Genomic DNA, 25,662 nt, shown 5'->3' with positions numbered 1-25,662 from the left:
TATGTTTTGGCTTTTTGGCTGCGAGGCATGTGGGATTTTAGCGTCCTGACCAGGGATCGAACCCACACACCCTACATTGGAACGTTAAGTCTTAACCACTGGACTGCCAGGGAAGTCCCATGGCCATTTAGTTTTAATCTATATGTGTCTATATTTAAAGTGGGTTTCTTATAGACAACATGTAGTTGAGTCTTATTTATTGATCCACTCTGATTATGTCTCTCTTTTAATTGATGCATTTGGAACATTGACATTCAAAGTAATTATTGATATAGTAGGATTAACATCTACCATATTTGTTACTTTTTCTGTTTGTTCTTTGCTCCTGTTTTTGTCTTCCATTCTTCTTCTGCTTTTTGTGTTTTTTTGTTTTTTTGTTTGGCCACGCTGTGCAGCTCGTGGGATCTTAGTTCCCCAACCGGGGATTGAACCCTGGCCCAGGGCACTGAAAGCGCAGAGTCCTAACCACTGGACCGCCAGGGAATTCCTTTTTGTGGTTTTAATTGAGTATTTTATAGGATTCCCCTCTCTTCTTTATTAGCATATTAGTTATACATTTTTTTTTTTAACTTTCTTTAGTGGTTACCCTAGAGGTTGCAGTGTACTTTTACAAGTAATCCAAGTCCACTTTCAAATAGCACTGTATCTCTTCATGAATAGTGCAAGTAACTTATGATAACAAAATCTGTAGTCCTAATTCTTTCCTCCTATCCCTTGTTTCATTGCTGTCATTCATTTTACTTATATAAAAGCATACGTAATTGAATACATTGTTGGTATTATTATTTTAAACAAACTATTATTTTGAACAAAAATCAGTTAAGAATAAGAAAAATAAAATGTTTATTCTACTTTCAATTATTCCTTCTCCAGTGATCTTCCTTAATATATTCAGAGTTTCTAACTTTTTTTTTTATTATTAATTAATTAATCAATTAATTTTTTTTTGGCTGTGTTGGGTCTTCGTTTCTGTGCGAGGGCTTTCTCTAGTTGCGGCGAGTGGGGGCCACTCCTCATCGCAGTGCATGGGCCTTTCACTGTTGCGGCCTCTCTTGTTGCGGAGCACAAGCTCCAGACGCGCAGGCTCAGTAGTTGTGGCTCACGGGCCCAGCTGCTCCGTGGCATGTGGGATCTTCCCAGACCAGGGCTCGAACCCGTGTCCCCTGCATTGGCAGGCAGACTCTCAACCACTGCACCACCAGGGAAGCCCCAGAGTTTCTAACTTTTTTCCTTCTCTCTGAAGAATTTCTTTTAACATTTTATTTATTTATTTACTTACTTACTTATTTATTTATTTATGGCTGTGTTGGGTCTTCTTTGCTGCATGCGGGCTTTCTCTAGTTGTGGCGAGTGGGGGCTACTCTTCATTGTGGTGCACAGGCTTCTCATTGTTGTGGCTTCTCTTGTTGCAGAGCACGGGCTCTAGGCACGCGGGTTTCAGTAGTTGTGGCACACAGGCTCAGTAGTTGTGGCGCACGGGCTTAGTTGCTCCGTGGCATGTGGGATCTTCCCGGACCAGGGCTCGAATCCGTGTCCCCTGCATTGGCAGGTGGATTCTTAACCACTGCGCCACCAGGGAAGCCCTCTTTTAACATTTCTTGCAAAACAGGTTTACTGGCAACAAATTCTCTCAGTTTTTGTTAGTCTGAAAAAGTATTTTTCCTTCATTTTGTTTTTAAAAAATTTATTTAGGCTGTGCTGGGTCTTAGTTGTGGCACATGGGATCTTCTCTGCGGCGTGTGGACTTCTTCTTAGTTGTGGCACGCAGACTTCTTAGTTGAGGCATGCGGACTCTTAGTTGCGACATGTGGGATCTAGTTCCCCGACCAGGGATCAAACCCAGGCCCCCTACATTGGGAGTGCAGAGTCTTACCCACTGGACCACCAGGGAAGTCCCTCTCCTTCACTTTTGAAGGATACTTTCACACGGTACAGAATTATAGGTTGGTGGTTTTGGTCTCTCAACATTTTTTTTTTTTTAAATAAATTTATTTATTTATTTTTGGCTGTGTTGGGTCTTCGTTTCTGTGCGAGGGCTCTCTCTAGTTGAGGCGAGCGGGGGCCACTCCATCGCGGTGCACGGGCCTCTCACTATCACGGCCTCTCGTTGCAGAGCACAGGCTCCAGATGCGCAGGCTCAGTAGTTGTGGCTCACGGGCCCAGTTGCTCTGCGGCATGTGGGATCTTCCCAGACCAAGGCTTGAACGCGTGTCCCCTGCGTTAGCAGGCGGATTCTCAACCACTGCACCACCAGGGAAGCCCTCTCAACACTTTTAATACTCCATTCCACTTTCTTCTTGGTTTCATGGTTTTGGAGACATCAGGTGTAATTTTTTTCTTTGTTCCTCTGTAGGTAAGGTGTTTTTCCCCTCTGGTTTCTTTCAGGATTTATTCTTTATCTTTGATTTTCTGTAGTTTAAAAAATGATGTCACTAGGTGTGGGGTTTTTTGGGCATTTATCCTGCTCAGTTTTCTCAGAGTTTCCTGGATCTGTGGTTTGGTATCTGACATTAATTTGGGGGACATTTTCAGTCATTTTTTTTTTAAAGTATTTGTTTTTATTTATTTATTTATGGCTGTGTTGGGTCTTCGTTTCTGTGCGAGGGCTTTCTCTACTTGTGGCAAGCGGGGGCCACTCTTCATTGTGGTGCATGGGCCTCTCACTATCGCAGCCTCTCTTGTTGCGGAGCACAGGCTCCAGACACGCAGGCTCAGTAATTGTGGCTCACGGGCCCAGCTGCTCCGCAGTACGTGGGATCCTCCCAGACCAGGGCTCGAACCCGTGCCCCTTGCATTGACAGGCAGATTCTCAACCACTGCGCCACCAGGGAAGCCCCATTTTCAGTCATTATTGTTTCAAGTATCTCTTCTGTTCTTTTTTTTCTTCTGCTTCTAGAATTTCCACTACATGTATGTTATGCCTTTTGTAGTTATCCCACAGTTATTGGATATTCTGTTCTGTGTCTTTCAGTCTTTGTTCTCTTTGCTTTTTAGTTTTGGTGGTGTCTATTGAGATATCCTCACGCTCAGAGATTCTTTCCTTAGCAGTGTCCATCCACTAAAAAATCCCATCAAAAGCATTCTTCATTTCTGTTACAGTATTTTTGATTGCCAGCATTTCTTTTTGGTTCTTTCTTAGAACTTCCATCTCTCTGCTTCTGTTGTCCATCTATTCTTGCATGCTGTCTACTTAATCCATTAGAGAGCCCTTAGCATCTTAATCATAGATGTTTTAAATTCCTGGTCTGTTAATCCCTCCCATATCTGAGTCTGGTTCTGATGCTTACATTGTCTCTTCAAACTGTGTTTTTCTTTTCCTTTTAGTATGTCTTGTAATTTTTCCTCCCCTCCCCTCCCCTCCCTTCCTTTCTTTTTGGCTGCGTTGGGTCTTCGTTGCTGTGCATGGGCTTTCTCTAGTTGTGGTGAGCGGGGGCTACTCTTCATTGCAGTGCGTGGGCTTCTCACTGTAGTAGCTTCTCTTGTTGCGGAGCACGGGCTCTAGGTGCGTGGGCTTTAGTAGTTGTGGCTCGCGGGCTCTAGAGTGCAGGCTCAGTAATTGTGGCACACAGGCTTAGTTGCTCTGTGACATATGGGATCCTCCCAGACCAGCGATTGAATCCATGTCCCCTGCATTGGCAGGCGGATTCTTAACCACTGTGCCACCAGGGAAGTCCCTTGTAATTTTTCTTGATAGCCGGACATGATGTGCTGGATAAAAGGAACTGTTGTAGGCCTTTAGAATGTGGTGGTAAGATGTGGAGGAAGGGGAAGCATTTTATAGTCTTATAAGTAGGTCTTAGTCTTTTAATGAGTCTGAACCTCTGTACTGTGAACTTCACACATCTTCTCATTTTTTTCCACCTCCTTTCAATGGTATAGATGGCTAGAGTGGGCTGGAATTGGTTATTTCCCTTCCTCCAGCAGTTCAGTCTCTGGTTAAATAGTTTCTCCTTAGGGCAGCCCTTGTTAAGAACAGAATACTCTGATGTATTTCAAAATGTTACCTTTTACCCTCCCCCTACCAGAAGCACTAGGGGATTTTTCTCCAATTTTCGCCACGAGAACCAGGTCAAGTTCCTGGAGGTAAAACTCACAAATGTGTGGGGGCCCTGATGACTGGCCCCAGAAGTTTTTATCTCTCAGACTTTGCTCAGAATTGTCTCCAGCCATTGGTCAGTTACAGTTCAGGTTTTCCTACCCTGGTACTGGTTCCTTTGGAGGTTTGTGTTTCTGGGTTTATGCTCTGGCAAGTTGCAGTTCTCTGTATTTCTCCAATTTTGGGGCAGTGGTTTGCCCTGTCACCCACCCCACTTCTCTGTCGAATCGAAGAAGAGTTACTGATCTTTTTAGTTTGTTCAGCTTTTTACTTGTTAGGGTGGAGTGGCAACTTCTAGCTTCTTATGTGCCTAGAAACCAGAAGCAGTACCGTAGGTTTTTAAATACCATATTTATTATAAAGGACAGTTAGGTTCCAGAGTTTAAACCACTTCACCAGATACGGCCAGGAAATCCCTATTATAGAAAGGATTTCCTTTAATGCTTTCCGGCTGCTTGGCCATAGAGTCCTCAGTGATTTCCTTGGTTTCATGGGTGAGAGGATCCCACAGTATTTAAACCTCATGTGAGTTGTGAGATCTGGATAAAAGGGAGAGGTCTTCAGATGGATACTTGAGATCTTTGATTTATTTGTGACATGGATCTTCATGTTTTCTTGAATGCAGCAGTGTTTAACTCGTATGTGTTGCTAGTATTTCTTCATACCAGAGCTTGCAAGTGGTATTAGATCCTCCAAACATCATGTAGTTGCTTTGAGTCAGTTTCTTAATAGTGTCTGGTCTTTTATTCTTGTGGCCTTTTGCTTCCTTAGATACCACCTTCCCTTAATGCATACTTTTCTCCACTTTAGCTGTCATGAATCAAGATGTAGTTTATCCTTGAGTAGGTATAGAAGGTGATGTTGTCAAGCTGTTTGTTGGTATATTATAGTGGTACAGGTGGCTGCAGACTGTCTCGTCCTCCATGGGTTCATTCATCACTACCCCTCTCATTATAGATCACTATGAGATATCAGTTTTGTCTCAAGCTTCTTGGATGTTACATGTTGAACTGTAAATCTGAAGCAAAAACTGGGTTTATTTAAAGTTATTTATCAACACCATTATTCCTACTCTCCCACATCCTTGCAGTTTACAAAGCAGTGGGCAACAGTCTTCTCTGGGAGCTATCACATGGGTCCATGTGATACCTGGTGTCTGTGTTTGAGGAGGAGGTCAAGAAAAGAGAAGCTAGATATTTCGGATGCTGGGGGGCTATTATTGGGGTTGGCCTCATTCTTCTTGCAGATGTGGAGTGATGGATGAGAAGTGAATCTTGGGTGGCTGGCTGTGGAAGCAAGAGACCACCATAAAGGAACACCCTAAGTGTTCTTCTCTTCTCATTCCACCCTCTACAGGGAGGCTTGGGTCAGAGAAGAGACTGGTTCATTCTTCTTCTGTGGTTCTATTTAACTTTCATTTTGAGAGGTTAAGGGAGAAAGATACTAGAGAGAGGTAGGGTGGTGTTTAGGGCTTCTGACTCTGGTTCAGGAAGGAAAAATAGAGGCATAGACAGCCAAGGCCGAGAGGGACAGACTCAAGAGGGCCCTAACGAGTGGCCCTAGGGCTCAGTCTGTGGAAGGGCCTGAAAGGTTTCTAGTTGGAAGAGGAGTAGGTGTCTGTGTAGGTGTGCAATGTGGGTGACTTAGCATTGTTTCTGGATTTCTTAGGGTCAAGGCACATTGCATGGCACATACTGATACCACTGTCCTTAGGGATCAGCTGGTGCATTTCATGTTGAAAGGACATCCGTTAGAGAACTTTTTTCCCCCTAAGCCCTTGACCTTTTGGTTTTTGATTCAGAGATGTTTCAGTGTGATAATACTGTATCTATTTAAGCAGGCTTCCTTTGTAACCTTAATTCTGTTGATTCACATGTCCTCTTAGTATCTTGCAGTGGGGTTTTCCTGTATTTACTATCTTGATCAGATTTCTCCTCATCACCTCTTCCCTGTATCAGCTTGATTTTTTTTTTTTTAACTTACTTTCCTTTGTTTGCTTCACCTGATTTTAAAACTGGAGACTTCCTTTTCATTTGAGTCATTTGCTATTCAGAGTTTTGTCCTAGTCCAGATATCTGCTTTCAGGTCTTCTCAGATGTTCCAGGTATGACTTGCATGGCTCAGGGATGCAGCCACCTGTGACCAACACCTTTGAATTTGCCTTTTCACCTTAGCAAAATAAACTCAGAATCCTGAATGGTCAGCTGCCATCTGATAAGATGGTCTAGCATAAAGTGCCTATATAAATGGTTTTTATTGATTGAAAAAGCTTTATTGAGATATAATTTACATACATAAAAATGGTTGTCTTTTGCCCTTCTGTTTAAATAAGCTTGGAGATTAACAAGAAGGGATGAACTGTACCACTGTATTGTTGAATGAAAACATAATACAGTGTATTTGACAGCTATAAATATTTGATTCCTGAGGTTGGTAGTCTGCCAGCCTTCAGGCATTTGGTGAAAGCAGAGATAAGCTAGTCACTTATCAAAACTCATATTATCCATTGGAATTTCGGTATATGTGTTGTTTTTAAAAATTCAGTCAACTTTGATGTTAGCTTTTAGGAAAATTATAAAACCAAAGATTAGTAATTGATCATTGTTCTTAGATTTTGGAAAGCCAATACATTTCAACTAATTATAGTTAATCTTAAATTTCTTTTAAAAACAAAAACAAAACAAGGGAATAATCTTTCTTTTCTCCACTCCATTTTGGAATCTGGGACACACTGTGTGCTGTGCTTCCTATGTGTTCTCCACTGCCTAGAAGCGGATGGTAAGAGTCTTTACTGATTACACACCTGCTGTAAGCTTGGTCATTGATTCCTGAAAAACCTTTTTTTCCCCAACTAAGAAATTTAAAATATATGTGAATTAGATTCTGCTGATGAGGAGAGAAAAGCACAAGTGTTTATGACCCTGAAATGAATCTATAGCTTTTAAGGCTAGTTAACAACAGGAACAAGTGTCAGAAGGAGAAGCAAGAGTTTAAATTTTGCAGATATGACGTTGAAATGTCAAGACAGTAGGCTCAGGTTTTAATTGCATTTAAAAAAAGCTATCCTAGTTTCTAGATTAACTGTTTTTAAAGTATGACGAGAGGTTTGGTTTTTTTCTAAGAGATCGGTTATATTTTTGAAGGCAGTGTAAGCTAAAAGCTGTTTCTCTTGAAAAAATAGACATGTATTCAAGAAGAATTTTGAATGGTCTAGAAACAAATGGTGCACTAGTTAAAAGAAAATCAAATTAAGTCCTAGAGAGCAAGACAGTTTGATAGGAGGAGGGAAGGTCACTGGTAATACCTATGCAGGAATACCTTAGAGATATTGTGGGTTCAGTTCCATACTACTGCATTAAAGCGAATGTTACAATATTAGCGAGTCACATGAATTTTTTTGGTTTCTCAGTGCATATAAAAGTTATGTTTACACTGTACTGTAGTTTATTAGGTGTACATACCTTAATTAAAATATACTTTATTGCCAAAAATGCTAACCATCATCTGAGCCTTCAGGGAGTTGTAATAGTAACATCAAAGATCACTGATCACAGATCACCATAACAAATATAATAATAATGAAAAAGTTTGAAATTCTGAGAATTAGAAAATGTGACATGAGACATGAAGTGAGCAAATGCTGTTGGAAAAATAGTGCTGATAGATTTGCTCGATGCAGGGTTGCTTCAAACCTTCAATTTGTAAAACAAAAACAAAAAAAATCCCCGCAGTATCTGCAAAGTATAATTGCAATAAAACAAGGGATGCCTGTATTCACCTTTTTGGTTTTGTCATTGGGAGTCTTTGGATAGGGTACATTATTACAGAAGAGTAGAACTTTAGAACCAGAGGTCATCTTGAACAGTGGTTCTTCATAACGATGCACTCCACACTTCCTGGGGCACCTTTCCAAAATCCTCCTGTTGGAGCTTAATTTGTAAAGATTGGTTCTGTCAGCCTGGACCCTGGGTGGGGTTTAGGCATGTGTATTTTGGAGAACTTTCCCAGTGCTCCAAAATACACATTCTGATGGCCATACCTGAGTAGGAACCACTGATGTAATTAAATCCTCTCATTTAACCAGAAATTAAGATTTAGAGAAGTTGGCATTAAATGGTTGTTTAGTAATCATTGCTTCTGTTGTACTTCTGTAATGTGGGCAGCATTATGGAGTGCCTGGGTTTTTTGATCTGGGAAGGGATAAGACCATAGAGAGTTGGAGAGACTGGAGGTAGACAGGAGGAGGGAGAATGCAGTAGGTGAGTGGAATGAGAGGGAGTGCTGGGCACCCCAGATCTGTGAGTGACATTAGTTAACTGGGTGTGAAGCCATGAAAGTGGGAGAAGTGAAAGATGTTTGAGATTTCATCTGGTAACTGGGAGAGGTGTGGGGAAGGTGTTAGGTTTAGGGGGTGCTTTGAGTTGTTTTAGAAGTTTCTGTGGTACAGATGGGTAGAGCTATCTAATGTGAGTTCAGGATTTATGAATGAGAGGAAATGTAAAGGCAGAAATAAATTTTAAGTTGTAGGAACCTTTATGCCTAGGAGATCTGGAAGGGATCTGGTAAAGATCAGCAGCCCAGTGTGGAAGCCAGGATTGGTTAGTGTCAGTCATTGTAGAGAAGCCCCGTGGTGAGCCATTCAGGCCTTCATATTCCTTTAGGAAGCTTCCAGTTATTATAATCAGAGCAACAGACTAACTGACCACTTAGTATATGCCAGGCACTTTGCAAAGAGATTATATACATACATGCATACACATTTTTCCCCCCCATTAAATCCTATCAACAACCCTATGAGGCTAAGTAAACATAGTGTCAGCAGAGTTCGGATCCTGTGAGGCAGCCTGGCTCCAGAGCACATACCATTACCTGCTACACTGTGGAGTGCTGTGGGCAGAAGCCGGACTGTCAAGTGTTAGAGGAATAGAAGACAGAGTGAGTGGATGAGTGAGCAAGTGGTGGCTGAGGACCTGGAGGCCAGGAGTAGGGTTCAGGTTACCATTTTTCAAAAGTCTATAGATGGAAGGAGTTTAAAACCTGTGTAGATTGAGAAGTTGTTAGGTTTGGGGAAGCTGACTCTCTTCAGAGAAGGTAAGAAAGCTAGTGGAGCCAAGTGTGAGCGTGGTTGTGAGTGGAGTGGGCGTGAGAAAGGTGCAGCGTGGTAATAAGGACCGGGGGTGGACTGAGGTCCAGAGCGGAAGTGGAAGGCTTTCTTCTTCTCAGACTATGGTTGAAGTCAGGTTTAGATGTGGTGAGGGGACCAGAGGGCAGCCGAGGGAGCTTATGCCAGTTGACCTGTTCTCTGTACAGGAGAGGAGTGGGTTGATGTATCTGCAGGGGTTTGGGCCTTCGGGTAACCATGAAATTGTCTTAAGATGGAACCAGGAAGGGAAGAGTTTTAGAATTTTTTTCTGTAGAATTTATCAGTAGTTTAAAACAGCCTGGCCCTGAATTCCTGTTTCTAAGCCCTAAAAGAGAGGTCTTAGAGAATTTTTAAAAAATCAGTATTCCTGGATCCAAAACATTATCTAAATGTTGCTGGAGTTGAATCGGGATTCAAGCAAGATTTGCTTTTTTCATTAAGCAATAATTTTTGGTTTTTTGGACCACTTTTTTGACCACTCATTAGTGGAAGCTTTATTCTCTAGATATGAAGGAGAGTGCCTCATGTTACCAACCAGGTACTTAAACCTGCAAGAATGCTCTTAAAATTGCTTCCTAGACTCTCTTTTGGGTTCAACCACAGAATTAGATTCTACCACAGCACTTTGGATAGATCTTGTGAGCCTCTGTTCTGTTTCATGCTCCACGTTTCAGATTTAAAATTTAGAAAGTGAGTTTATGGCCATATCCGTGTGTAACAAAATACATGTTAAACTACTGGTCATTAAATCCAGAGTATAAATGATGAAGTGATGTGTTTGAGATTCAGGTAGGTCTCCCCTTCCTATTCATTTCCCTTCTCCTGTTGTGGTCACATATGTCATCATGGCCTTCTGGGATGAATAAATATAAATTATTTCTTCTGCTACAAGATTAAGTAAAAGCTGGGTTTGTAGGCTTCTGGAAGAAATTGGAATGGTATTTGTAGTTCAAACCTTAGACCCTGGTTGACCTATTTTCTAGGATTGCTCTTGACTTTGGAGCTTTTTCTTAGTTCTCCTGGATCAGCTAAGTTTTGATGTTTTTAGAAATGAAGAACGATCTTCCTTAAATTTGCTGGCTAACAGATGCCTGTTTGAACAGTTTAGCCTTTTACATACTCACTCAACTGTGGGCCTTTAAAAGTTATTCTATCCTGAGACATTGAAAATTTATGTAAATTGCCCAAGTTCATACAACACATAATTGGCAGAGCCAGGATTCTAACCCAGGCTTGTTGGATCCCAAAGCCTGGGCATTTTCTCCTATCCCATACTCCGAAAACAATGATGAGTGTATATATCAATAACTGTGTACTAAATTAACTTCAGAATCAAAAATAAAAATAATTAACACTATCTTCATGTAATTATTCTATTCCACAGAGGCTTAAGAAACACAGGGCCCTGGATACTCTTTTTAATGTGCTTGTTTTTAACTGAGGGAACTTTATTAATTAGAACTAATTTTGGTCAAATCCCTGAAAACATGTGTGGAAAAAAGAGGCAAAAGTTATAATCTGGTAAATACTTTGAATTATTTCCCTGAATTTTGACTCCTCTCTCCTTTCCCAGTTATTTGTATGAGCTGATGTATTTGTAGGGCCAGAAGCTAGTCTGTGCATCAGTTTATTGTTACTGCCTCCAGGCATTCTCAGTTCCTTTCCAGTGGGCAGATGCTTAGTAGCTGTCCACGTGGAGGTCATGTGTGGCCAGGCTGTGGAGCAGTGGTCTCAGGTTATCATGGGGGTGCGTTCACACACACGTGCACACACAAACTCTGGTGTGGACACAAACTTGTACAGGCATTAGGAATACTGGCTATTTAAAGGGGCCAGTTTTTCCCATGTATTTGCCAGAAATTGTTGAAAAGTCTAAATCAGTGGGTCAAACAGCAAATCAAAAAGCCTCTAAATGGTGGTTCCAAAATTATCAAAAGTTCATAAAGCAGAGTTACCCTGCTGAATATGAGCCTAGTTTACTTTACAGCTGATGAACACTAGTGGCTGGATAAGCAGTGTTTGGTTTTTAAGTGATTGGCATGCGGCAGCACTTTTTTTTTTTTTGGCTGTGTTGGGTCTTCGTTGCTGTGCAAAGGCCTTCGCTGGTTGTGGTGAGCGGGGGCTAACTCTTCATTGCAGTGCGTGGGCTTCTCATTGTGGTGGCTTCTGTTGTTGCAGAGCACGGGCTCTAGGCACGCGGGCTTCAGTAGTTGTGGCTCGCAAGCTCAGTAGTTGTGGCACACGAGTTGCTCCGCGGCATGTGGGATCTTCTTGGACCAGGGATCGAACCTGTGTCCCCTGCATTGGCAGGCGGATTCTTAACCACTGTTCTACTAGGGAAGTCCCTTTTTTTTTTTTTTTTAAGCACTTCCAAAATGTTTTTAAAGTTTTTTTTCTGCTTATGTAGGGCTTGTTCTGTCTTGACTTTCATTAGGCCGGTGTGTTAAATGAATTTTATATTTTATTATTGCAGGAATTAGAATCCTTTTGCTACTGGCAGTGCTGACAGTTGATGTTTGAGCAGAAGAATTAGTGACTGAATGTTGGTCACTTTAACTTGGGAACACCGGTCGTCCTTAGGAAAGCAAAAAGGTGTCTTTGTGTCCTCTCTTGCTTGAAGGGAAACAGTTTGAAGGGAATGGAAGGCTGGACAATTTCTCTAGCATACTTTTTTGGTGTGTGTGTGGCTTGAAACAGAAAATGCAAGTATCTCTTAGTGGTAAAAATCTATTTTGTTGGACATTCAGATCATTGGATGCTTGTGATAGCATTGTCAGAGGTGCTGACCCACATCCATGGTTATAAATAAGATCAAGGACAAGAATTTGAAGGGCTTAGGAGCTGGTGACTCAGCAGCTGTGTTCTTCCTGTTTTATTAAAGCACTGCTTTTTAGATTCCAGGTAGAAGGTTTAGTTCCAGTGCCTCAAGTGATTTCATTTGGTTTGGTTGATACAGGATAGAGAGAAGAGCCCCTTTGGGTTTACTATTAGTTAGAAACATAGAATGTTGATGGCAGAGACCTCTGTGAAGTGTGTTGTCCATTTCCTTGGATAAGGGCTGTGTGACCAGTAATGCCTTTGTGGAGTGACCAGTAGTCCTTGTCTGAGGAGTGCTTGAGTGTCTTGGGGGACATGTATGTGCCTGTCTCAGCCTTCACTGACGAGTCAAGCTGGCCCATGAAGTGTGTGCTAACCTAGATTACCATGCTCTCTATTGACTGTTACCTCCTCTGTCCTTTGGGAAGAGGAGAGAGACTCCCCATGTGGCCCACATGGGCTGGGTCTCTGTGTTTGTCCTAATGGACCTCATGCTCTCTTACCAGGAAGAGGAAGAACAGGAGGAAGAAGATGATGATGAAGATGATGACGACACCGATGATTTAGATGAGCTTGACACTGACCAGTTGCTGGAGGCGGAGTTGGAGGAGGATGACAACAATGAGAACGCAGGGGAGGATGGGGACAATGACTTTTCTCCCTCTGATGAGGAGCTAGCAAACCTGCTAGAGGAGGGAGAGGACGGAGAAGATGAAGACTCTGATGCAGATGAGGAAGTGGAACTGATCCTGGGGGACAGTAAGTCTAGGGCTGACCACGAGGCTGAGCTTGGGTACCTAGGGAAAGGGCCCTTCCCTGTGCCAGCCCAGCCCAGCCCAGAGGGCAAGCCACACCAGGGTTCTGTGCCCCATAACTAGAGTCACCACCTGGGCCCTTGAGGAAAAGCAGTTTCACATCTCTCATCCTCAGTGCTCCTGTCATGACGACTCTGTAACCAAATGGCTATTATCTCTTTAAAACAGGGGTTGGCAGACTTCTACAAAGGCAGGACAGTAAATAATTTTGGCTTTGTGGGCCGAATGGTCTCTTTTGCAGCTACTCAGCTTTGCTGTTGTAGTGTGAGAGCAGCCAGAGACAAGACATAAATTAATGATGTGGCTGTGTTCCAATAAACTTTATTTACAAAAATAGCTGGTGGTCTTGGTTTGGCCCATGGGTTGTAGTTTGTCGACCCCTGCTTCAGAGGATTAGCCTTAGAGTGGACGGCAAAAGTGTAGTTCTCCCAAGAGGCAGAGCTGGTATCATCAGATGCAGCTGCTCCTGGGGTGCTGTACCTGCTCTTTTCTAAAGTTGTAAAGAAATAAAAGCCCTCTTGTGGGTTGCAGCCCCTTCCTGTCTGCTTTTGCTTAATCCCTCTTAAAGGCCAGGGGACAGATGTTTCTCTTTGGCTTCTGTTTTGTTCCTCCCCACCCCTCTTTCTTATTCCAAGTTTTGAAGAACAAGCTCCAGTTTTTCAGTACCTTTCCATTAGAACAGGTTTCTGAAGTCAAGTTGTCCCCTGCCTATACTAATGGACCCTGAGTAAATCACCTAATAGTTCTAAGAGTCTGTGAGCTCTGCTGCTATACTCTGCATGTTTTAAGAGGACATATTTGGCAGCATCACTGTGACGTGTGTCACTGTTGACAGACTCATGCTTGCTGTGGTCCTGGTTCTTCCTAGTGCTGCCCTGCCTGACTGGGGAGTAATCACTGTGATATCCAGTCATTTTTCATGTAGCTAACCTGGCCAGCATTCTCACAGCCAAGGTAGGTATTATGCCTAATATGGTAGCCAGTAACCACCTGTGGCCATGAGAATTTTAATTAAATTTCAAATTCAGTCCCTCATTTTCATGTCCACATTTCAAGTGCTCAGTAGCCACATGTGGCTACCATATTGAACAGCACAGATATAGAACATTTACATCATTACAGAAAATGTTATTGTATTGGCCTAAGCTCAACAAACTTCAAGCCTCTTCAGAGTAGATGCTTGGTTTTTACAGTCATTGGTGTTTGGTGGTGGGGGCAGGGGGAGGGAGGGAGTGTGTATGTATGGTAGGAGAGGAGAGGGTGGGTGGCAGTATATATATTTAAGCATATATGTATAAGATTCTCCTGTTCCACAGTGACCTAAATCCATTTTCTTTGGGATAAATCTTATACATGCTTCTAGAGCTCAAGATTGAAGGCAGTTGGCTTAGGGGAGACTGTCTTTCTTACGTAAGTCCTCTTGCCAAAGTTGCATTTTGAGGAAGCTCTGTGGGATGGGAGGGATTGCCTTGTATCTGCCCATCTGCTGTTTGCCAACTTCATTTTTTCGCACTTGGAGGTTGAGATGATTCATTGAAGGAGGACTTCCTTTGTCCCTAGCGATGGTCAGAGAGCCAGGTAAGAGGGACTCAGGGGCAAGGGAAACATGACAATATTGATGGGAATAAAAAGGAAGGTTTTACTAACTTCTTTGTCACCTGTGACACGTGGGCACAAGTTCTGTTTCCCTTAAATTATAAGTAATATAAGGTAGGTTAGGGGAGCAGCTGGTACCCCCGACCTAAGAGTATCACTAATTTTTCCATTCTGTTTGAATATAAATTAATTTTGTATTTGGCCTGTAAAATTACTGCTTCCTTTAGCCTTTTACTGTTTATTCTAGGAAATTCATTCTTTTAAGCCCAAGAGGTAATCTGGAAAACCCTAATTCTATCAGAGAATGTTACTTTAACTTGGTGGGAATATTTATGATGTGAAAATGCCATTACAGATGACAAGTTGAGGACATGTCAGTTTGGGCTCTAGAATTGAGGTGGTGGCATGTGCAGCGTGTGTACTCTATTGCTCTTTCTCTGTTTTACAGAGACTGATTGATTGATAGTGGCTCGAAACAGAGCAGAGACAGGGAGCACCCTCTGTATCCTTGGTTTGCTGATATTTTGCCTTACACTAATCATCTGGTGTATTAACTCTTAACCTTTTGGGGCTTATGGAGCCCTTTTAGGATATGATGAAAGCCGCTGTGACTATAGAAAACCACACCCACATGCCCCCCATGTAACATTGCATAGGCCCCAGATCCCAGAGATCCAATGATTGATTGATTTCATATACAGAACCCCAGGCCTAGGAAGAGAAACACCTTGACTCTGAGGTCTTTGTTTCTCTGTTCCAGTCAGTTCTGACCCCCCCCCCCTCAAAAGCCTGTATGTTGTAGAGCAACAGGTTAAATAAACATGGTAGGGACTAACACTGCCTTTGCTTCCAGGGCCTTTCAGAGGGAGAGGTCCCCACCAGGGTCTGAGTTTGGGTCTCTTCAACATTTGGAGGATGAGAAAAGGCTAAGGAAGGTAGAGAAGGGAGTCCTGCCACCTGACCACCAGGAGGGGAATCACTGCCTGACCCCTGAAAGTTCTCTGTTAAACCCTGTGCCTGACATTTGCTTATGGAAGATTGTGTTATCCTCCTCCAGCTGCATTTACAGTCCTTAGATGTGATGCAGAGTTGTTAAGATTCTTAATTCTTAGTAGCTCTACAGCTGATGGTTAGAATAGGTCTCAGGCAGGTGGGTCTGGCATTGTTGGTTCATAGATCGCATGAGCACGAGGGGATTGTTTGCGGTCTGCCATGGGCCCTGGACACAGTGCTATGCTTGAGTCACCCCCTTCCCTGCTCACTTCCTCCTGGAGTTCTTTCAGCAAGGAAGCTGATGAGGCTTCGTTTGTGGTTTAGCGTTGTCAGGTATTAGTTTGATCTCCATCTTGTTTTCCCCGCTCCTCACCAATAAAGTCAAGCCATGCTTGTGCCCTGTTAGACCCAGGAACACTGGTTTTTCCAGCCATCACTTTTGCTTACCTTCAGGACTTCGTTTTATCACGGCCATGCTTTTCTTGGTTTTACTTTATCCACTTCAGTTTTCTTCCTAAAGGAGATTGTAGTGAATGGAAGGTTTGGGAACATGTAGTTCTTCGTCAGCTTTCCCCGAGTGGAGTCTCTCAGGTACCTGGGAAAGGGCTGATGAGGGATTCTTTGGAACCAGTGGCTGTCCCTCTCCTCATGGGAACCCCAGGGCCTATGGGCATTTTCAGGACTCCAGCTCAGGACCTGCTGGCCCATTTCCCTGGGGACCTTGTTAAAATTGTTTCACAGCTTCCTAAGCTGAGAGTGATCAAAATGGGCACTAGAATTTTTCCTTTACCTTCATGGGACCTTCATGGGCACTAAGATTTTTCCTTTACCTTCACTCAGCAAATAGTAGAGCTAGGTACTATGTTTCTCTCCAATTTCTATCATCCAGACAGGTGCATCTACCTCACTTTGAGGGTTCTTTCTGTTACCACCTAGTTTCACCTCTTAATGGATCCTTCCAGAGGTGTTCATGTGGTCTATTCACTGCCTGGAAGGCAGATGGTCAAGCAGAGGGTCAGACACAGTGCCACCTTCCAGGGTGCCATAGCTACTCCCTGCTGACCTCCAGCCCAGTTTTTCTGGTATTGCTGCAAGCTCTGGCTTGTATCTTTTTGGGAATTTGTTCCCTGCAGATTATATTTAGAAATTTCAGAGGAATGAATCCCAGGTTGACTACCTCTGCCTTTATGAGGTCTTCTGAGAAAAGAGTGGCTGACGAGTTTAAGAGAAATCTCATCCTTGCTTGGGCTCAGCCTGCCTTTTTAGTGGTCCTGGGGGTCAGGCAGGCCTGTGCCCACCGGAGGGACTCCAGAGGCCAAAGGACTACACGGGCTCACTCAACTGCTATCAGCCCTGCCCCTTTGCAGCCACTCAAAGCACCATGGGCGAAAGCTTCAGAGGTGGCTTGCCTGGTCCCTTTAGGGCCTTTCAGGCAGGAGGAAGAACCTCTAGGAAGCAAGAGGGTACCACGTCCAGGTCCTTTGAAAGGTAAGCAAGCAAGAGGTCCCAGGAGTAACCATCATTGCCAAAACAGTATATTTTCCAGAGCCAGCTCCGAGGAGTTAATTGACATGTTTTCTTCTTTCTGGAAACTGGTAATTAACCTTGCTCAGGCATAAATTTATGTGTATGCAGGTGCTTTCTCCCTGAAAGCTTCCTACAAGCCTAGTGCGTAATCTAGTTTCTCCCTTTCCTTACCTTTCAGCCGACAGCTCTGACAACTCTGATTTGGAAGATGACATCATCTTATCTCTAAATGAGTGAGGAGCCATCACCACGTGGAAGAGATTCTTGGCAGGCGAGAAACTGAGTCAAATGAATTCAGAACATCTTCCCTTCCCTTTCTCCCAGGGCTCTTTTAAGGAACTGCATGCCCTGCATTCAGAGGATTATGATTTAGAGTCTCACTGGAATCTGAGTCCTTCTAAAAACAATAACCACACACAAAAAAGACAACAGGGGTTAGGGCCTATTCTGCTTCCCCCTTCTCCTAGGATGGACATACCTTTCCTCAAGGGAAAAAAAAAACAACACGTCTCTGGGGTTATTTCACAATATATTTTCTTTGTATAATGTTCTTTACTTAAAGAACAAGAAATAGTTTTTTATAAAACTTAAAAAGAAAAAAAAAAAGGCATTTATAACTGAGGGTATGAACTTATATCCACCAGGTCTCTTGTCCCTGCAGTTCATTTTCTATGGAAGAAAATGATGTCTAAATAACAATAGAGGCATTTTTACATACGTATTTAAATGAAAAGGAAAATCGTGGTTTCTTAAATTGATAAGGATTAAGAATATTTTATTATAAATATAATATATGATTTTTTAACCTGTTTTGTTGCCTCATATGCTGTCAGGTTAATTTGTTTTCCTTTGTGCCAGAGGTGGGGAGGAGGTGCTGCTTGTTTGCTGAATAAATGCCTAGGTTCACCCACCTTCATGGTTTGGGGGGGGCAGCAAGGTCATTGTGGATATTGGTTTTGTGGAGTTGAGGGAACTTAGGATATAAGTTCACTCCCTCTAGTCTTCTTTGTGATTCAGTTTTTCAGAAATCTTTTTTTCTTCCCTTTCTCCCCAATGTGGAAAGTACAAATCAAAGGCCTTTTTCTTTAATGTAAAGTGTATTTATTTAAAAAAAATACAAAATAAACTACAAGTCTGTCTTTCTTTGTTTATGGCCTTTCCCTGTTCTCTTTTACTGAAGTGGGGTCTGTCCCTTTCCTTGTAGCTCTAGCCAGGCAATAAAGACGCCTTCCAAGAGAGGCAGCCCAGGACGGGGGGAGAACACGTTCTGCCCAAATAAAGCACTCTGGGGAGAAAAGCAGCTTAGTCACAGCATCTAACCCTGGTCTGCTGCTCGCCCCGAGGAGGACTGGGCAGGGGGCAGAGGGAGGTGCTCAGGGCACTGCCCACTCCATCTCTCTATCCTGGGTTCTGAAGCAAGAAGGCAGCTCCAGAGTAGATTTGGTGGAGCTAGAACGTTCGTTAGGGGTTCTGGGATGTTGTGGAGCAATGAGCTGGCAGAGCTAGGGAGTGAAAGCATTTTGGCCATCCCTGTAGTTGGGTGACTGACTGACTGTCATTACTGTTTTCTGAAGGGAGTACAACAGTAGACCTGGGCAGTTCTTCAGTTTTGGCAGTTTAGGGGCAGCTAGGGCTTGGTCAGGCTGGGTTTGCAGGTACTTCACAGGCCTCTACAACTGGCCTATGGTTAAACTGTGCTACCACCAGGGAAAGAACCAGGTGCTTTTTTACCTTTTCACTCACCCCACCCCACCCCCTTCTTACCCACAATAAATAGGAGACCCTAGTCTCCTTCCTTTGAGCTTGCCCGGTTTCTATCATATAGGTATTTATAGCTAAAGAGACTTTTCTCCCTTTGCTGAGATAAGAGGACAAATTTGTGAAGTAAATAAGCAAGACAAGACAGCCAAAACTCACCAGGGGCTGGTGAAGCCCTGCTGGGCTTCGGAGCACCATACAGTTCATCACACACACTGAAGTGGTTGGTCCTGTGTCACACACAGGCACCTCTTGGTCCTCTAGAGAGCAGAGGTCTCAGCTCTTACGTTGCTTCATGCCTCAGCTTAAATGGACTGCTAACACCTAACCAGTGGACTAGTCTGACTGCTGGTGCATTAGAAGAAAACAGGTTAAAAGTCAAGAAGCACTAAACGCATTGTATTCTAGTCAGTAACTCAGCAGAGCCACAGTCTCCCTGAACTCTGCCAGCAGCTCTTGGGAACACCCACAGGTCTCTCGGGTGGAGATGGGGACCTGCAATAAGAAAGCACATTCCTGTTCAACTTGACAACACACCCTTAGGGAAGTGCCCTAAGAGGCTAAGGAAACATCAGCTCTCTTTATCTGCCAGGGCAGATGATCTCAGTCACTTAGGAAGAAACACACGGAATAGTAGCAAACCACCAATGAGGCAAATTTCGCCTTAGGTTGATTTTTGCCTTTAAGCCACACCTCAGATAGAACCTGAACCCCAGGTGGAGGCACAGGTTGCCTGCAGTTAAATAGTTCTCTCTCTGGGGGCAGCATCATAAATCAACCAGGGCCTTGACCACCTGACCTACCCTTGCTAGTGCTGGCCAAGGCCTTTCTGAGAGACGTTACAGAAGCTGCTGTCTTAAGAGAGGAAGGAAGGAGTTGAGAAGAGGGTCCAAGGAAGAGGAGGATGGTCACACAGCAGGAAAACTCTGTAGTTCAATTTGGGGCCAGAAAGCACCTATCCCTCAAGAAGGGTGAACAAAGCAAGGGTTTAAGTGTCCTCTCCAGCCAGACTTTCTAGGTTTCTGTCTGGGAAAACTAGGAGGCGTAGTATTCTGGGTCCTGAGCACCCACTCTATGAAGGAACAGCCCAGAGAAGTTTTGGGCTTAATACAGCAAGGCGGCTCCGGCCTGTGTCCCAGGCATTCGTCCCTACCTCATCTGCTCTAAACAAGATGAGGCCCATTCCTGCTTCTGGTGGTTCCAACTGCCTGGAATGGTGTAGCTGTGGCCTACTGTGCCTCGCACTGCTTTGCTCAGATACCTGGCAGTTGTGGCCAAAGCTCAAGTACAAACAGGCAAATAAACACATTTGACACTTCTTGTGTTTGTTATGAACGTGCTTTTTCTCTCACGAGCACCAGCTGAAGCCTAGTGAGCAGTACTTCCCCAGGCGCCTTCCTTGCCCTGTTTATTTTAAATCTCTAAGGTCTCAAAAAGTCACCTCTTTCACTGTCCTTGTGGAGAGGCATGTATTGTCCATGAGGTCCGCACTGAGCCCCCGCCTCCATCTCACGAACTGTCTCTCTCAACACATCCCAGCTGTCACCTGCGCTGCCTCGTGCCAGCCAGGGTAGTGGACCAGACCTAGAGAGAGGACAGCACGGTCAACAGAATCCGGAGTTCCTGGTCATTTGGGGGCTCATTTCCCTTACTGGAGCTTCTGTTCTCCCTCAGCCTTGACAATGATCCTTTTGAAACATCTAAACTGCCACAAACATTCTGAAAAAGTGTTTGGGCTGTGCTCTGTGGTGACAACTGCTGTGTGACTGATTTCCCTCCCTGGTCCCTAACACTGCTGGCTTCATCTGCCAATGCTGGCCATACTGTCTTAGTAGAGATGTGTGGCCACAGAACTTAGACTCCTTTCAAGCCATCTTTCCCTCCCAGCTTGATCCCTCCACATTCCTCCCCAGCTCAGCTTGAATGGCTGTGAGCTCTAGCACTGCCCAACACCTCGGCAACTGTGACATTTCCCCACAGAAGCACCTCTCTCCCAGTGGTCCCCACCTCTGCAATATCAGGGCAAGAGACCTAGGCATAAGTGCCTACTTGTACCTGGGAAAGTTATGTCAGTTAACAAGAGCATCTTCCTAACCCACTGTACTACCTCAAAAACTCTTCAGGCCAGGGATTCAGTGTCCCTCACAAAGCTCTAGTGACTGGGCAGAGGCCCACTCCATTGACACATCAGCCCCGAACAATCAAAGGAAAAGCCAGAATTCACATACACCGGGACGGGAAAGTTTCAAGAATTAACCAAGGAAAGCTGCCTCCCACTCTCCATTCCAGCATTTGGCCTCCACTGTCCCTTGGAGTCCGAGGCAGCTGTCTCCAACTGGGTATCCCTGGGCTGCTGCATTAAGGCTAGAAGGGAGGCTGAACAAGAGAAGGAGGCCTCATGGATCCATGGTACCAAGACCCCAATATTGCACTGCTCCTCCCATGACTACAAGACCACACAACTGCTAAGGTCTACGTGCTTTCAAAAAGGCCTGAAGACTAGGTGCTTTGTTCAACAGCTACAGCTCAAACTGATGGACACACACATTGTTTAGGGCAAGAAAACAAAAAACTACCACAGCTGCTGGCCAGACTTAGGCTCAACCACTTCCTGTGTATGGGCTCTGCTCAAGCTGGCATGGCAGGGTCCAAAATGAAACCCACCTGCTCTTAGCCAACATAAAAAACAAATGTGAGTAAAGTCCTGATTCAGCCCAAAGAGCTGAGGGGCTGAGAGCCACCAATGCAGGAGGACTGTGAGATATGCCAGTGGTGGAAAGATGACGTAGGGCATTTGTGTGCATACAGCAGGGAAGTCTTCCATCCTTTGAGAAAAAAAACTTAATTAAACCAGGACTCTGAACAGGATTAAAAATCCATCCTCTGACAAAGGCTTTACTGACAACTTTCCATACAGTTAGTCAAAAAAATAAAAAAATACAGAACACAGCAGACAGTATCTCATACACTAGAAACCAACATGACAGGAGTCCCTTCTCATTTTTCTCATCACTGTAAAAAAAAAAAAACCAAAACCCCAAAACCTAAGAATTTATAGTTTTGGTGGGGGACAGGACTTTGGTCCCCTACCAAATGAACCGAAACAACGCAGCAGAGAATTCAAACCAAGGGGGTACGTTTTGGAGTTGGGGGGGGGGGGAGTTGGGGGGGGGGGGTGGGGTCAGACCTTAAAATAACTGCTTTTGTGGAAAAGACAGGTTCAGGCTAGGCTGTGTCTCTTACTATAACTATCACCATGTGTTCTTCCTCTAGCTTGCCCAATGTCCTCAGTGCTGACTGGAGGTACTGCTGTGAAAAGTCGCAGGGAGGGAAGGCATAGAGCATGCCCGTGCTGTCTCTGCCCTTGGACCCACCCACTGGCAGGCTGATCACCCCTGCAGCCTGCTTCTGTTTCAAGTAGGAGACCAGGTTCCTGAGAAGCCGCCTCTGTAGGCCTGGCTCCACCGTGGGCATCCCCTCAGTGCCAGGCCCACTGGGGGTCGCCTGTGTGGCTAGGAGCACTGCGTAGCCATTGGGACTCCCCTGCTTGATGCGTCGTGTGACCTCATCGAGCTTGGGCTGGTCCAGTCGAAGGCGCTGGGCAATCTTCAGCTGGGTCAGCTTACTCCCAGAAGTGTGGTCTTTGAGGAGACTGCTGATAACCCCTAGGTCCCCCTCTAGGATGTGCATAGATGTCGGGAAGCAGCTATTTTTCAACACTAGAAGCCCATTCCAACCTAGCTGCAGTGTCTGGGCATACTCTGAAAGATTCTTGAGCTTTTTGGTCTCGTGTTTTGGCTCTTCAAGAGGCTTGGGCTCAGCCTCAGTGGTCCGATGATTGCGCTCGCTCTCCCGTGTCTTCTTCCCGTGGGAAGAGTCTGGAGCCTCGTGATGGTGGTGGTGGCTCCGCTCCTCAGCACCGTGTCTGCTGTTGCTGAGGGAGTTGCTGCTCGATTCCTTGGTCCCTTCACTGGAATGGTTTTCCTTGCGACTGCGCTCAGGGGTGCGGTCAGAGCCTCGGTCCACAAGCTGCCCAGCACCCTTGGTCCTGCTCCGTTCCTCATAAGGGGAGTGGGTTGTCCTCCCACGATCACTGGAAAGGCTCCGGCGCTTCCGCCTGTCCTCCCAGGGCTTGGGCAGGCCCCGGTCCCCATCTCCTCCCCAGCGCTCACCACTCCGGCTGCGCACTGAGCGGCTGTAGCCCTCGAGGCTGTTTCGGCGGTCAGAGCTTTTACTGGGGCTGGTCCAGTCCCCTTCCAAAAAGGTCCGGTCTCGGTCTGAGTACAGGAGGTGTGGGGGGGTCCTATCCCTCACCCGCAGGTCGGCATCCAGGTTTCGGTGCCTGGTATATCCATCTGGGAGCAGCTCGTAATGCACAGGGAGGGGGGAGGGCTGGTACTGCTGGGGATACCGAGTCTCCTCTGCTTTGGCAAAATCCACCCGCAGCCTGCGGTCTGGACCTCCCAAGGGAAAGCCCCTCATCTTAGCACAGGCGGCCTGGGCTGCGTCCAAGCTTTCGTACTGGATGTAGGCAAAGCTATCTCCTTTGACATGATCAATGGTCCGAATGCTCCCAAAGCGGTCAAACTCCCGGGCCAGAGCCGCCAGTGAGGTGTTAGGTCCCAGGCCACCCACCCAGAGGCGAGTAGTGGGGTTGGCCTTGCCATATCCTATCTTAATGGGGTTGCGGCCAATCACCCGACCCGACATGGCCACCTTAGCCCTGTGGGCCATGTCCAGGTTCTGGAATTTGAGGAAGGCATACGCACCGCCCTGACCACGGGCGGGTCTCTTGATGACCACCTCCTCAATGATGCCGTACTTCTCGAAAGCCCGTCGCAGCTCCACCTCTGACACGCTGTGGTCCAGGTTCCCGATGAAGAGGTTGCGCGTGGCCCGTTGGTCGTCCTCAGGCATCAGGTCCTCCTCGCACACCGCCGGGTAGCCATAGGGTCGCCCGCGGTCGTCGTACAGCCCATAGTAGTCCAGGGCCCGCTCCCGGGATAGTCCTACGGCGGCAGCGGCGGCGGCAGCATCCAGGGCAAAGGCTGCAGCGGCGTGGCGGGCGCGGGGCTCCCGCAGTGGCGGGGCGGCAACCGGGGACAGCGAACGCTGCTTGTACTGGTAGCCGCCGTGCAGCGGGAGGTAGCCGAGCGGATCGGCGGGCGCGGGTGGCCCCGGGGGCGGCGTGGAGGCGGCCGCGCTGCTGCTGCTGCTTCGCCGGCTGCTCCCGCCGCCGCCGCCACCGCGCAGGTACACGGGCTCCACCTTGAGCGGACGATCGTAGAGCAGCAGCTGGCGGGCCAGGGCGTGCTGGCGGGCCTCGCGCGCGTCCTGGGGGTGCCGGAAGTTCACGTAGGCCACGCGGCCCAGCTCAGGCGTGTGCGACAGGCGCAGACTAATCTCGCCGAAGCGCTTGAACTGGTGGAAGAGCCGGTCTTCGAGGTGCTCGGCGGGCAGCGCGGGACTCAGGCTGCTGATGAGCAGCGTCTTGTATTCGGGTGCGGCTGCTGATGAGCCGGGACCCGCGGGCTCGGCCCCGGGCGGCGGCGGAGGTGGCGGTAGTGGAGACGCGCGGGGCGAAGCGCCCGAAGCGCCCGGGTCCCCCGAGGCCTTGGCACCGCGTCCCCCGCCGCCGGCGCCCGAGCCTGAGGATCGGCCGCTGCTCGCACGGTGATTCGCGTCCCCGGCGCCGCGGCCGTCGCGATGTCCACCGCCGCCGCCCCCGCTACCGCGGGGTTTGTCGCGGGCCCGCGTTGGAACGGGGTGCTTGGCGCCGCCCGAGGCCTTGTGCGCCGCCCGCCGCCCGCCCGCCTCCGCCTCCCGTTCGCGCTCCCGCGGCCGCTTGGCCGACGATGACGAGCCGCGCCCGCTCGGGCTCGAGTCTCGCTCGCTCTGCCTCTTCATGGCGCCGGCGCGGCGGGCGGGCGGGCGGCCCGCAGGCCCCTCACAGCGGCGGCGGCGGCGGCGGCCGAAGAGGCAGCGCCCCCGGCGCCGCCATCTTGGACAAAAGGACTCGGCGCGGCGGAGGGGCGGGGCGGGAGCTGCGCCCAGGGCCTGGGCGTCGCGTTATCAAGCTGCGCCGGCCGTGCCACGTGACCCCGTGGTGGGCGGGGCGAGAGCTGCGCCGGCGTGCGTCATCGGGTTGCGCCCCCCCCATTCCACGTGACCCCGGGGCAAGCGGGCGAGCGCAGCCAGGCCGTGAGCTCTGGCGCCACTGCGCGGCCGGCGTGGACGAGGCTCGGGGCTCCACGGAGATTGGAGACCTCGAAAGAGCCAGCCCAGGTGGCTGCGGGACGTAGGCCTCTGGCTCCTGGCTCCGGGGCCCGCGCTGATGGCAAGCGGCTGTGGCAGGCCTCTGTAGGCGCGGGGGTCCCAGGCCTTGACCCAGCGGCTTCTTACGTGGTATTCCCAACTCCAGGACTAGGCTCGGGTGGACCCCGTGCCCTGCCACGGCATCTCCTGACTGGGGTCCAGCATGGACAACCCCAAGGACCCGAAAACACGCCGCTCCCTAGGACCCACGCCCCATATCTCGAGCATCCCTGCGTTCCAGGTTCACTGCAACAGCGCCCCCAACCCCCGCCCCGCCCTGAAAGGCTATGAGGACTATGCCTATGCATGCAGAAGGCGCGACCTGTCTGGGCCCTGAGCACAGAAATCCGAAACAAACCTGCGGTCTCCAGAGTGGGAATAGGCTCCTTGGTGCCACAGGGCCCCACCCTCTGCTCTGGGCATTCGAGCACACAGAGGGCTGTAAGGGCAGGGCCATGGAGCCAAGGGCGAAGAGAACGCCAAACCCGGCGGTCACCCAGTTTGCCACGCTTACCTCTCCCTGGCCAGTGCCCTTCTGTCCACCTCCATGGTGGTGAGGTGAGGGGGAATCCTGCCCAGGTGCCAAGCCCCTTGGGGAAGCT

At 47.1% G+C, this 25,662-nt stretch overlaps 2 protein-coding genes across 7 annotated transcripts in view; one reads left to right on the top strand and one right to left on the bottom strand.

Moving 5' to 3' along the window:
- Positions 1–18,136, top strand: part of DCAF1 (DDB1 and CUL4 associated factor 1) — an 85,396-nt gene extending 67,260 nt beyond the window's left edge. For 5 of the 6 annotated variants that reach the window (XM_036870439.1, XM_036870435.1, XM_036870437.1 and 2 more), the window contains 2 exons: positions 12,563–12,815; positions 17,166–18,136. In XM_036870439.1, the coding sequence (XP_036726334.1) occupies positions 12,563–12,815; positions 17,166–17,224 (312 nt within the window). In that variant the 3' untranslated portion in view covers positions 17,225–18,136. Of the gene's footprint in view, positions 1–12,562; positions 12,816–14,390; positions 14,450–17,165 lie in introns of all 6 variants that reach the window. The other variant, XR_005021977.1, reaches the window with a different exon arrangement.
- Positions 18,137–21,613: 3,477 nt separating this feature from the next.
- On the bottom strand, positions 21,614–24,774 carry RBM15B (RNA binding motif protein 15B). Its single transcript, XM_036870441.1, has one exon. The coding sequence runs from the start codon at positions 24,650–24,652 to the stop codon at positions 21,971–21,973; it is 2,682 nt and encodes an 893-aa protein (XP_036726336.1). The 5' UTR covers positions 24,653–24,774; the 3' UTR covers positions 21,614–21,970.
- Between the last annotated feature and the right edge of the window lie 888 nt (positions 24,775–25,662).

The sequence above is a fragment of the Balaenoptera musculus genome, chromosome 11, assembly GCF_009873245.2.
Source record: "Balaenoptera musculus isolate JJ_BM4_2016_0621 chromosome 11, mBalMus1.pri.v3, whole genome shotgun sequence".
NCBI classification, from domain to species: domain Eukaryota; kingdom Metazoa; phylum Chordata; class Mammalia; order Artiodactyla; family Balaenopteridae; genus Balaenoptera; species Balaenoptera musculus.
This window is presented reverse-complemented; position numbering and strand designations above follow the sequence as displayed.